We start from the raw sequence: 13,229 nt of genomic DNA on the forward strand, positions 1-13,229 counted from the left end.
ATGGACAGCCCTGCAGGATTAATGGTGTCATTTCCCCCTAACACTACTTCAGGCATTAGTTGAGTCCATGCCATATTGTGTTGTGGCACTTCCTTGTGCTCGTGGAAGACCTACACGATATTAGGCAGGTGTACCAGTTTCTTTGGCTCTTCAATGTATTTCATAACTTAATCAAAGGAATAAAGATACCAAGCCACTAGTAAACTGGTCTCTGTCTCCTAAGACTTTTGGATATGAACAGTTCAATGCCAGGTGTAGCGAATTCGCATCATACCAATGCTGTGCTAACTGGAAGGTTAACTGTTTTTGAATACCAATGCCAGTAGATGCTTGTTCTTCATGAAGCTAACAAACTTCTGACAAGTGGCGCATTCTCCTGAGTGTTTTGGGTACCTCTAAAGCACCACAGTTTTTGATTTTTATCTTTCAATTAGAAATTTATTCAGGCACAAAGTCGTTAATTGTCTTTGTACATAGATGGCAGCAGATGGTGCGAGTGCAAAATGCCAATTATTGTGAGGTGCAACAGTGGCACAGTCAGACACTGACAAGCAAATAATGGTCACATGTACCCCTATAGCTCTATGTGGTCCTGTCCTGGACTACTGGAACCTCTAGAAACCACTACCATATTCTTTAAAAATTTGGCTACATCTTCCACTCATTTGTTCACATTTTGTGCAACATAAACAAACAATGTGTCTGCACTATAGTGTTGTCTCCACAGATTGCAAGTTGCCATAAGACCGATTCAACAGCAATAACAACGAGGCATAGCATCTGAGTAGGATGCTGCAATGATCACACACAGTGCAGTGAGGCATGGAAATTATTGTTTGATCTTTACACAACTCAATTTCACAGGCTCACTGAATTAGGCCTATGTATGGTATTGTCTGTGTGCTGTTATAATGTTGACCTTCAACATAAATGCAGTGTTATTTTCCTTTGAAGATAGATAGAGTTGGAAGAAAATCACCATTATGGGGCTGTTTAAATTTCAGATAAACATATGGGCCACAAGGAAGAAATGTTCTTCATTATCCTGGAGATATGCTTCCAGGCTTAGTAGATATTTATTGATTCCATTTTTGCGGTCTGGACTCATGGTGACAAGAAACACCTCCACTTTCTGCAAAAGTTAATTTTATTTTCCAAACTCAGAGTCATCTGACCCTTCTCCAAATCCAAAGTCACCTTCTTTGATGTTGACATGCCAACTCTTCCATGTCAAATGCTTCTATACCTACAGCCTAGGCATCTTGGGTAAATATATCAGTTCCAACACCAAATCTCTCATCATCTAAACTTGGTATAACCGGTTGGTTTTCCTCTTTGCAGTTACCAAATAGGTCTTGTCCACAACCAACTCTCCAAGGCAGTCTTCTGCTCTGATACTAAGACAAACATAGCTTGCATTTGCAAAAAGTATCAGTATTCCCTTCCTCCCCAACTGACAGCCAGCCCATCCATATCTCAAGACATTACTCTTCCAAGGCTGACTCTCTGAGGTCAAGTCCTAAAATGAGGTCATCTCTCCATGATCTCTTCATACCACCTATAGTTACTTTTGGCACATACGTTTGTCCTTTTAAAACCATATGACATATCCAGAACATTATCCATACCCCAATCGTTACCAATGTAAAACCTGCCTCATGCCTCGACCTACTACTATTTGCTCCAGTCCCACCACGGGGAAACATAGAAAACTTCTCAAACAATTTACCAACTAATGTATGTTCACTGCACGAAATGCCACGTAGACCTGATTCCTTGTTACACCAGCCCATAGAAGTTTCAGTGTTATCCAGAGGCTTCATCTGCGGCCTCCACACCCAAAATCAATCAAGCTGGACTTGTCAAATACCTATTCTCCTTCTCCAGATTCCTACTATGGAAACAATTTCTTGCCACCGATCTCTCTGACCAAAAGCTAACACTGAATCTTATCTGTTCTGGTTAATACTATCCAACTGTGACCCTCCCTCACTCGCATGTAACCACCTCCTCGATACATTCCTGGATTTTCTTACCTCCAATTTGAGCTTACCATATTTCATAAGTTCCTTCCAAATAACACAAACCTCCTGGCAAAGGAAAGAACAGCCATCCTCAACCTCAATTATCCTACCTGTGCACACTGTTACAATGAATCAGAGTAATTACCTGACTGAAGGTACCCATCAACTGTCTGTTTCTTTCACCTTCAAGCCCTGCTATAGAGTTACAATAGCATAATCTCCTATCCCTCCCCCCCTCCCCCATGAACCATGGACCTTGCCGTTGGTGGGGAGGCTTGCGTGCCTCAGCAATACAGATGGCTGTACCATAGGTGCAAACACAACGGAGGGGTATGTGTTGAGAGGCCAGACAAACGAGTGGTTCCTGAAGAGGGGCAGCAGCCTTTTCAGTAATTGCAGGGGCAACAGTCTGGATGATTGACTGATCTGGCCTTGTAACACTAACCAAACCGGCATTGCTGTGCTGGTACTGCGAACAGCTGAAAGCAAGGGGAAACTACAGCTGTAATTTTTCCCAAGTGCATGCAGCTCTACTGTATGATTAAATGATGATGGCGTCCTCTTGGGTAAAATATTCTAGAGATAAAATAGTCCCCCATTCGGATCTCCGGGCGAGGACTACTCAGGAGGATGTCGTTATCAGGAGAAAGAAAACTGGCGTTCTACGGATCGGAGTGTGGAATGTTAGATCCCTTAATCGGGCAGGTAGGTTAGAAAATTTAAAAAGGGAAATGGATAGGTTGAAGTTAGATATAGTGGGAATTAGTGAAGTTCAGTGGCAGGAGGAACAAGACTTTTGGTCAGTTGAATACAGGGTTATAAATACAAAATCAAATAGGGGTAATGCAGGAGTAGGTTTAATAATGAATGAAAAAATAGGAGTGTGGGTAAGTTACTACAAACAGCATAGTGAATCCATTATTGTGGCCAAGACAGACACGAAGCCCATGCCTGCTACAGTAGTACTAGTTTACATGCCAACTAGCTCTGCAGTTGAAGAAGAAATTGATGAAATGTATGATGAGACGAAAGAAATTATTCAGGTAGTGATGGGAGATGAAAATTTAATAGTTATGGGTGACTGGAATTCGAGAGTAGGAGAAAGGAGAGAAGGAAACATAGTAGGTGAATATGGATTGGGGGTAAGAAATGAAAGATGAAGTCGTCTGGTAGAATTTTGAACAGAGTACAACTTAATCATAGCTAACGCTTGGTTCAAGAATCATAAAAGAAGGTTGTATACATGGAAGAATCCTGGAGATACCAGAAGGTATCAGATAGATTAAATAATGGTAAGACAGAGATTTAGGAACCAGATTTTAAATTGTAAGACATATCCAGGGGCAGATGTGGACTCTGACCACAATGAGCTGTAGATTAAAACTGAAGAAACTGGGGGACCTGGATAAACTGACTAAACCAGAGGTTGTATAGAGTTTCAGGGAGAGCATAAGGGAACAATTGCCATGAATGGGAGAAAAAAATACAGTAGAAGAAGAACGGGTAGCTTTGAGGGATGAAATAGTGAAGGCAGCAGGGGATCAAGTAGGTAAAAGGACGAGGGATAATAGAAATCCTTGGGTAACAGAAGAAATATTGAATTTAATTGACGAAAGGAGAAAATATAAAAATGCAGTAAATGAAGCAGGCAAAAAGGAAAACAAACGCCTCAAAAATGAGATCGACAGGAAGTGCAAAATGGCTAAGCAGGGATGGCTAGAGGACAAATGTAAGGCTGTAGAGGCTTATCTCACTAGGGGGTAAGATAGATACTGCCTACAGGAAAATTAAAGAGACCTTTGGAGAAAAGAGAACCACTTTATGAATATCAAGAGCTCAGATTGAAACCCAGTTCTAAGCAAAGAACGGAAAGCAGAAAGGTGGAAGGAGTATATAGAGGGTCTATACAAGGGCGATGTACTTGAGGACAATATTATAGAAATGGAAGAGGATGTAGATGAAGATGGGAGATACGATACTGCGTGAAGAGTTTGACAAAGCACTGAAAGACCTGAGTCGAAAGAAGGCCCCGGGAGTAGACAACATTCCACTACAACTACTGATGGCCTTGGGAGAGCCATTCCTGACAAAACTCTACTATCTGGTGAGCAAGATGTATGAGACAGGTGAAATACCCTCAGACTTCTAGAAGAATATAATAATTCCAATCCCAAAGAAAGCAAGTGTTGACAGATGTGAAAATTACTGGACTATCAGTTTAATAAGTCACAGCTGCAAAATACTTACGCGAATTCTTTACAGACGAATGGAAAAACTGGTAGATGCCGACCTCGGGGAAGATCAGTTTGGATTCCGTAGAAATGTTGGAACACGTGAGGCAATACTGACCTTACAACTTATCTTAGAAGAAAGATTAAGGAGAGGCAAACCTATGTTTCTAGCATTTGTAGATGTAGAGAAAGCTTTTGACAATGTTGACTGGAATACTCTCTTTCAAAGGTAGCAGGGGTAAAATACAGGGAGCGAAAGGCTATTTACAATTTGTACAGAAACCAGATGGCAGTTTTAAGAGTCGAGGGACATGAAAGGGAAGCAGTGGTTGGGAAGGGAGTGAGAAAGGGTTGTAACCTCTCCCCGATGTTATTGAATCTGTATATTGAGCACGCAGTGAAGGAAACAAAAGAAAATTTGGAGTAGGTATTAAAATCCATGGAGAAGAAATAAAAACTTTGAGGTTCGCCGATGACATTATAATTCTGTCAGAGACAGCAAAGGACTTGGAAGAGCAGTTGCACGGAATGGGCAGTGTCTTGAAAGGAGGATATAAGATGAACATCAACAAAAGCAAACGAGGATAATGGAATGCAGTCAAATTAAGTCAGGTGATGCTGAGGGAATCAGATTAGGAAATGAGACACTTAAAGTAGTAAAGGAGTTTTGCTATTTGGGGAGCAAAATAACTGATTATGGTCGAAGTAGAGAGGATATAAAATGTAGACTGGCAATGGCAAGGTAAGCGTTTCTGAAGAAGAGAAATTTGTTAACATCGAGTATAGATTTAAGTGTCAGGAAGTTGTTTCAGAAATTATTTGAATGGAGTGTAGCCATGTATGGAAGTGAAGCATGGATGATAAATGGTTTGGACAAGAAGAGAATAGAAGCTTTCGAAATGTGGTGCTACAGAAGAATGCTGAAGATTAGATGGTTAGATCACACAACTAATGAGGAGGTATTGAATAGAATTGGGGAGAAGAGGAGTTTATGGCACAACTTGACAAGAAGAAGGGACAGGTTTGTAGGACATGTTCTGAGGCATCAAGGGATCACAAATTTAGCACTGGAGGGCAGCGTGGAGGGTAAGAATCGTAGAGGGAGACCAAGAGATAAATACACTAAGCAGATTCAGAAGGATGTAGGTTGCAGTAAGTACTGGGAGATGAAGAAGCTTGCACAGGATAGAGTAGCATGGAGAGCTGCATCAAACCAGTCTCAGGACTGGAGACCACAACAACAATCTCCTATCCCTACTCAAATCCTTATGCCCATTCCAAACCTCTCCCCTGAATCAATTTCCCTCCTCATATACCACTTCTACATTCCCCCCAAAATCCAATCCATAAGTCAAGCAACCCAGGATGCCACATTTTAACTGGTTACCAACACCTCCAATCCATCACCTGCAGTGCAGACACAATCGATTTCTTTCATCATCTGTCAACCATCTCCACCACATAATTACCTAGATTCCTACACCTAAGTCTACATTACTACTCAAAACAAGGGAAAGCCAACCACTCACCTGTAACTGCGTGAAACACAGACACATGTAACAGGATACAGTATCCACACTGGCTTTCTACCTCTTGCTCTTTTTTTAGCAAAAGTACACACATTCATTCACACAACCACACCGACACTCAAACATGCACTCCCACTAAATTGATCTTCCTGTGGACACAGGAGTGCATGTTTGGATTTCTGTGTGTCTGCATGAGTGAATGTGTGTACGTTTGCTAGGAAAAGAGCAAGAGCTTTAAATGTAGCATGACTACTGTCTCTGTGCTCACTCTGCTATAGGTGAGCGGCTGCCTTTCCCGTGGTCTACATATTGATCCATCCGGGATTTTCTATTGTTTTACATGACTACTCAGCTATTCACACTTAAAGTATGTAGCAAAGGATTCATAGTACCTCTTTCAGACTACTTCTCGATCATTCCACTCTCGAATAATATGTGGAAAAAATGGAGACCTAAACCTTGCAAGCTCTGATTTCTCTTATTTTAATATGAGTGTCATTTCTCCCTAGGTAGGTAAGCCCCGGCAAAATATTTTCACATCCAAAGATGAAAGTTCATGATTACAATTCTGTGAAAAGATCTCACCACTGCGAAAAAATCTTTCTTTTAATGACTGCCACCCAAACATGCATATAATATTCTTGACTCTCTCTCACCTATTTCATGATAACACAAAATGAGCTACCTTTCTCTGAGCATTTTTGATGTTCTCCATCAAATCCTAACTGTACTGATCCCATATCATGAAACAATACCCCACATGAGGATCGAGAAGAGTATTGTAGGCTGTCTCTTTAGTAGATTGTTTGCAAATCTATGTTTTCTGTCAATAAAACACAGTTATTGGTTTTCCTTCCCCATAAACCTCTTCTATATGGTGGTTCCAATTTAAGTTGTTTGTATCTGAAATCACAAGGTAATCAGCTGACTTGGCAACCTTTACATTTGTGTGACATACTGTGTAATCAATTTGTGTGATGTATTGTGTAATCAATTTGTGTGATGTATTGTGTAATCAAAATTTATTAATTTTTGTTTTCAGTACTGATGTGGAAGACCTCATATTTTTTGCACTATACAGATATGTTGTCTAAATCACTCTAGAGTTCATTTTCATATTCTGATAACTTCATTGGGTGGTAAACAACAGCATCATCTGTAATCTGAGAGGGCTATTCAGATTATCTTCCAAATCATTTATATAGTTTAAGAACAATTGAGGGCCTGTAAAACTACCTTACAGTACCACAGATATCACTTCTGTTCTACTAGATGACTATGCATTAATTATTACCAACACACAGGAAATCACAAATCCAGCCACATGACTGAGACGATACTCCACAGGCACATAAAATGATTGGAGGCAGCTTGTGAGGAATGATGTAAACAGCCTACCAGAAATCTAGAATCATGGAATCAACTTGCAATATCTTGTTGATAGCACTCATTACTTTGCATGAAGAACGTCTCACTTATGGTTCACAAGAATGATATTTTATGAATCTGTGATAGTTGTCTGTTAACACATCATGGTCTTCAGGTATTTTAAAATGTTCAAACACAGCATACCTTCCAAAATTCTACTGCAAATCTATGTTAATGATATGGCTCTATAATTCAGCAAATTACTTCTATTCCCTTTATTGCAGCCTGGTGTGACCTGAGCAATTTTCCAATCTTTAGGTAAGGATCTTTCATTGAGGGAGAAGTTGAATATGACTGTTAATCATGGAGACATTATATCAGCATATTCTGAAAGGAACCTAACTGACACACAAACTGGGCTGGAAGTCTGGCCTTTATTAAATGAGTTACACTGCTTTGCTATACTCAGGGTGCCTACTTCTAAATTACTCATCTTGGCTGATGTTATTGATTTGAATTCTGGAATATTTACTGAGTATTCTTTAGAGAATAATTTTCGGAAAACTATGTTTAGTAACACTGCTTTACAGGTGTTGTCATCGGCATTGTTACTACTGCTACTGTGCAGTGCAGGTGCTGACTGTGTACTTGAGCTGGTATACTTTAAATATGAACAGAATTTCTTTGGGTTCTCAGTCAGATTTTGTAACAGAGTATTGTTATGGAAACTATTAAACACTGAGGAAAGTACTAAAAACAATAGCTAAATTTCGAACTACCATACATCATTGCCAGTCTTGGAGATCTTGCGTTCTTTTAAATCTGTTATGCTTTTTTCATTGCCTTTGCATGTGTTCGAACCTGGTTTGTGTCCCACAGGGATTTGTGCCGTCTCTTACCAATTTAGCTGGTATAAAACTTATCAACATTATTTCTTAAATTTGAGCCACATCTGGTTGACATTTATGTAGTTAGTTAGGAAGGAATGGACACTTTTATCTGCTTATTTATAAGGACATGGACCCTACTTGTCACTAATGACACCACCTGCCTACACAAGCCTCCCCCTACTACCCTCACTAATATCTGTGACCTTGATAATGTTGAACATCTCTCTCCAAAAGTCTTACAGACTTCAGTGTCACCACCTCATCGCTTATAGACCCGACTACTAGGTCTTTGCCCACAACTGCTTCTCCTTGAGGGAATAAGCAAATCTAAGACATCTTTATGGCATACAACTGTGCCAATCTGTTTGTGGGCCTTGGGAAACCTCCCTAGCAACACAAGATCCCATGCCCCTATCAGATCCCAATTCACTGCCCGTATCATCATGATCTTAGCCCAAGGCCAAAACACTATCAACATTCCTCACAGCCTAAACATCTTCTCCCTCAGTTGCTTCTCCACAGCTCTGCATACTGCCTTCCTGGAAAACATCTCTCCCAGCTGCTTCTCCACAGCTTTGCATGCTGCCTTCCTGGATGTTGACCTCCACTTCTCCAATGGCTCTGTAAAAACTGGACAATTCTGCATATACATGAACAAACAATCAATAAAATGTGGATGTCAATTCAATAGGTTATTGAAGACCTATCAAGAATGGATGTACAGCTAAAAGTTTGGGAAGACGGAAATGGCACTTGGAATGTCAAAGAGATAAAGGATAAGACTGATCACTGTTACTGAACAGGAACAACTTGTTGGATTAAATGAAACCATACACATCCACACTCACTCTCCCTATTTGAGATTTAACTTTCTACAGCAGGAACTGTAAATAGTAAACAGAAGGGCGGACTCACAACTTTTGGTTGACCAGAGAGATTGCAACTCTACTAAAGTGGCCAACAAGGCAACCACAGGTGACATGGTTGCCTAATAAGATTTGCAGAAATTTCAACAGATCAACATCAGGATGATTCTCTCAAATTTCATCACTGTAGCATCTAACCCACGATAATGGAAAGACGCATAAAAAAGAATGGAAAGAGACTGCATGAAGAAACAGTTAGGCTACAAAGTTTTATCAATCATAGCAGAATTTGTATTAAATATACCTAAAAAGTTGCGATGGGTAATCACAGCCATTGCAATGTATGTTAGTAGTTAAAAATGTTTAGCTTTTACTTGGATACACTTGATAAACAATTCTAGTAGTTGTATGTATGTTATTGAACACTGTCAACACTTTGAAGCTTTGGCGAAGCATAATAGTGTGCTGATGTATTTAGGCAATGTAATGGTTGTTTAGAATGTCTTCTGAAAAGTCAGTGACAGAATAATTTGGTTTGATGTAAAAGACTTTATTATCATGTTTGAGGAGCTGTCCAAAGATCACTAATGACAAGAATGAATGGGTAACTGTATTTAACTGGTATATATATATATATAACTGTCCCTGGTCTAAGGACCAGTGGAAGGAGGTCCTGAGTTCAAGTTTCGGTCCGGCACACAGTTTTAATCTGCCAGGAAGCTTTGTATCAGCTCACACTCCGCTGTAGAGTGAAAATTTAATTCTGTGGCTAAGCCATGTCTCCACAATATCCTTTCTTCCAGGAATACTAGTTCTGCAAGGTTTGAAGGAGAGCTTCTGTGAAGCCTGGAAGGTAAGAGACGAGTTACTGGCGGAATTAAAGCTGTGAGGGCAGGCCGCGAGTCGTGCTTGGGTAGCTCAAGATGGTAGAGCACTTGCCCACTTAGGACAGACTTCCCGAGTTCGAGTCTCGATCCAGCACACATTTTTAATCCGCCAGGAAGTTTCAGGTCTGATGAAGTTATGAGACACCTTACATGAAGACACAGTTGGTAAAAGGTATTTATCGAAATAATTACTGTGACAGTAAACTTCAGTGGATGTGATGTAATGGTTTTAGGCTATTTTTCTTGATTTAGAATCAAATCTTTACTTTTGATAGATCATAAAATTACCCTACAAGTTTACAAAGCGCCTGTGTAATAGCTTATTTTCCAAAATATGTTAACAGTTTAAGATTAGACCTGTCCTGGGTTAAAGTTACGTACTGGAATCCCCCCCCTCCCCCCCCCCCCCCTTGAAATCTTAGTTGTGCTGACAGATTGATCTGCAGCGTAGCCCATAGTCTAGTTAGGTTGGAAGGTGACAATTTGGTCATGAGTTGGCGAAACCAATTAATGTGAAAGCAGAAAATATGGTTGTGGTTATAAATTAACTGGTAATGACATACTGAAAAATGAAAGGGAGGTCCAATATGTAACTTTTACCCCTTTCTGTATCATCAAATTAATTATCCTTCTTGCAAAACATGGGTCATGGTTACCCCACAATTTTCAGTAGTACAGAACACTGCGGAAATTTTTTCCTTAAAATTTATAAGCCCTCATAAGAGTAAATGATGATCCTACATGCTGTTACTTAAATGGTTGGCAAGTTTGGAAGGAGCAGGAAGGGTTCATCTTAAAAGACAGATGAAGATAGTAACTGTTCTCGAAAAAACAGATACCATTGATAACCGTGCAGTTTCTCTAGAAATAAATGATAATTAATCGAAACCCTCAGCTGCTGGCAAGTATTGTTGATATACCTCGATGGGGACAGATGAAAATGTGTGCCTCGACCAGGACTCAAATCCGGGATCTCCTGCTTACATGGCAAACACTCTATCCATCTGAGCCACCAAGGACACAGATGAATAGCACGACTGCAGGGACTTATCCCTTGCATGCTTCGAGAACAGTTACTATCTTCATATATAATTAAAGGCTACCCGAAGGGTGACCTTCGTCTGTGCGAATGCGGACAAGTTGCCCAAACTCTTATGGGTATCGTCATCTTAGTGTGCAAGAGTAATGAGTGAATGGGCAAATATCTATTAGGAACATTATGTATGTAGATTGTTGACAGTTGGGAACTTGGGTCTCATGGGAAGCGTGCAAGGGATAAGTCCCTGGAGTCGCGCTATTCATCAGTGTCTTTGGTAGCTCAGATGGATAGAGCGTCTGCCATGTAAGTAGGAGATACTGGGTTCGAGTCCCGGTCGAGGCTCACATTTTCGGCTGACACCATCGAGGTATATCAACAACAACTGTCGGCAGCTGAGGGTTTCAATTAATTATCATTAAAAGATAGATTTGGAATAAAATAGGGAGGGCTTTGTTTGCAAAACGAAACAAAGAATGTAACTACAGAGTGAACGGCCACCTCACAGAAAACCCAATACAGATAAAAATAAAATTAAAGTCATTTAGTTCGCCAGTGAAAGCGTTTTTTCCACCGACAATGTGTAAACAATTCATTGCCGCGCTCTGGAGGGAGGTCTTATTATTCTTATTCGTAGCATTATCATGAACGTTCACTAAATATTACTGTCGAAAACTGATTAAGTGAAAGCTTATTTACGGCTCCAATATTTGCGAAATTCTAAGAGTCTAAGAACAAAATTATCTCTCAACGCACCGTTCTGTGATGAACTCTGGTTGTCCACACTTGAATGATTTGGTGAGACGGCTGCTGCAGGTTGTTGAGGTGGTGTTGGTTGGGCAGCGGATGATGGAACGACTGGTGGATGGCCAGAACTATCTGACTGTGTTGTGTTTGTTGAGTCCTGGGCCGTATTCTCCTTCGATTCCGGCTCCACCTTAATACCCTCGTGGATGGCATAAAGATCTGACACAAGCGGATCCATAATCAAATTTCGTCCTTTGAATGTTAACAGAAATTGCAAATACGAGTCAATTACACTGGGAAACGTAAACTAATACGGGATTAACAAATTCACAAGCACTTTCAAATCACCGTTCATAACAAACAACACCAGACATAAACATACTGCTCTTAGCAAAGCTAATCAAACGTCAAGACGCTCCACTCGAAATGCACACCGACATTAATTGTGATTTCCAAAGAATGATTTTAATTTTTTATTTTTTTTTTCACTTGCGTTAGACACCATTCAGTCATTGCTGCATAATAATAATACCTTTGTTCACATAATATCCCCTTCTTTTAGTGTAACTTCGCTTTTTTGTTTGTTATAATTTACTATTAAACATTCAACCTTTCTCTGTCCATTGCACACGAATTCGATTATCTTCTTGTAGGTTTTTATCTTAGGTTCAGATAGCAAGGACTTGGCTGGTGTTGGTTGTGGGATATTACCCTTGATAACAAATGCTAACAATTTGTTCCTCGCCTCACTATATTTTCTGCATTGAAATAATATATCGTTCATATCCAGGCTTTAAGACTTTGTAACCAAAAGTCTAAGAAACCTCCATGCCTACGATATTGACCAGGTCATATGTGGTGAATAATGAATGTTCCACCAGATATGGTGGACAGCTGCGAATATGGAATAAGCGCTCCGGGACCAAGGCAAAATGAAACCAAATCCACTTTGCATCTGTCTTGTAGCAAGCGGCAAAGTGATCAGCGTCTGCTCACCAGTGGTGAGGTTGAAATTTATATTCTGGAACTAGCCCTTCCAGTCGTAACACTCTGAGGTTACTCAGTGAGTCTACTCAACCCCACCTGATTCCAGGTACAATCATCATGAAGCATTTTGATAATCACAATATTACCACAGGTGATCAATCCACTGCCAGTATTACTGGTGCATCTGGTCTTTCGGATTCTGATGTGGCCAGTTTAAAATGCAGTGTGATTCAACATAGAAAGCTGGAGTCCTCTGGCTGACTTAAAACCAAAACAAATATATTTTTTGCAACACTTAACATACAAATACTTTTGCAACCAAGTAAACTCCATAAATTGGGAGGTACATTAAAAAACAGAAGAGTCAAATTTTGACACTTCAAGAAACACGAATGACAGACGATAACACCAGGGATTTCTGTAAGTATTGTCTTTATAAAAGTAAAACTGATAAACAAATACTTAATAATACACCACATCTGGAAGTTGCTTTTGCAGTCTCTAAAAGTATTTTAAATTCAATAACGGAGGAAAAAGTCATTTCTCTTAGATGTGCAAATAAAGCATACACTTTAATTGATGCCCATATGCCGGTCAATGAGAATAACTGTAAAAAAGTTGAAGAAGGTAATGAAGCTTGGAAAGCATTAGAAAGCATCATCTA

General features: G+C 39.9%; 1 protein-coding gene across 1 annotated transcript in view; it reads right to left on the reverse strand.

Annotated features, from left to right (window-relative positions):
- LOC126412759 (high mobility group protein 20A-like) overlaps positions 1 to 11,954 on the reverse strand; it is a 92,003-nt gene extending 80,049 nt beyond the window's left edge. Inside the window, exon 1 of the mRNA XM_050082510.1 lies at positions 11,588 to 11,954. Coding sequence (XP_049938467.1) covers positions 11,588 to 11,816 — 229 coding nt within the window. The 5' untranslated portion in view covers positions 11,817 to 11,954. The remainder of the gene's footprint in view (positions 1 to 11,587) is intronic.
- Positions 11,955 to 13,229: the final 1,275 nt, after the last annotated feature.

Source organism: Schistocerca serialis, chromosome 7 (assembly GCF_023864345.2).
Source record: "Schistocerca serialis cubense isolate TAMUIC-IGC-003099 chromosome 7, iqSchSeri2.2, whole genome shotgun sequence".
Taxonomy (NCBI): domain Eukaryota; kingdom Metazoa; phylum Arthropoda; class Insecta; order Orthoptera; family Acrididae; genus Schistocerca; species Schistocerca serialis.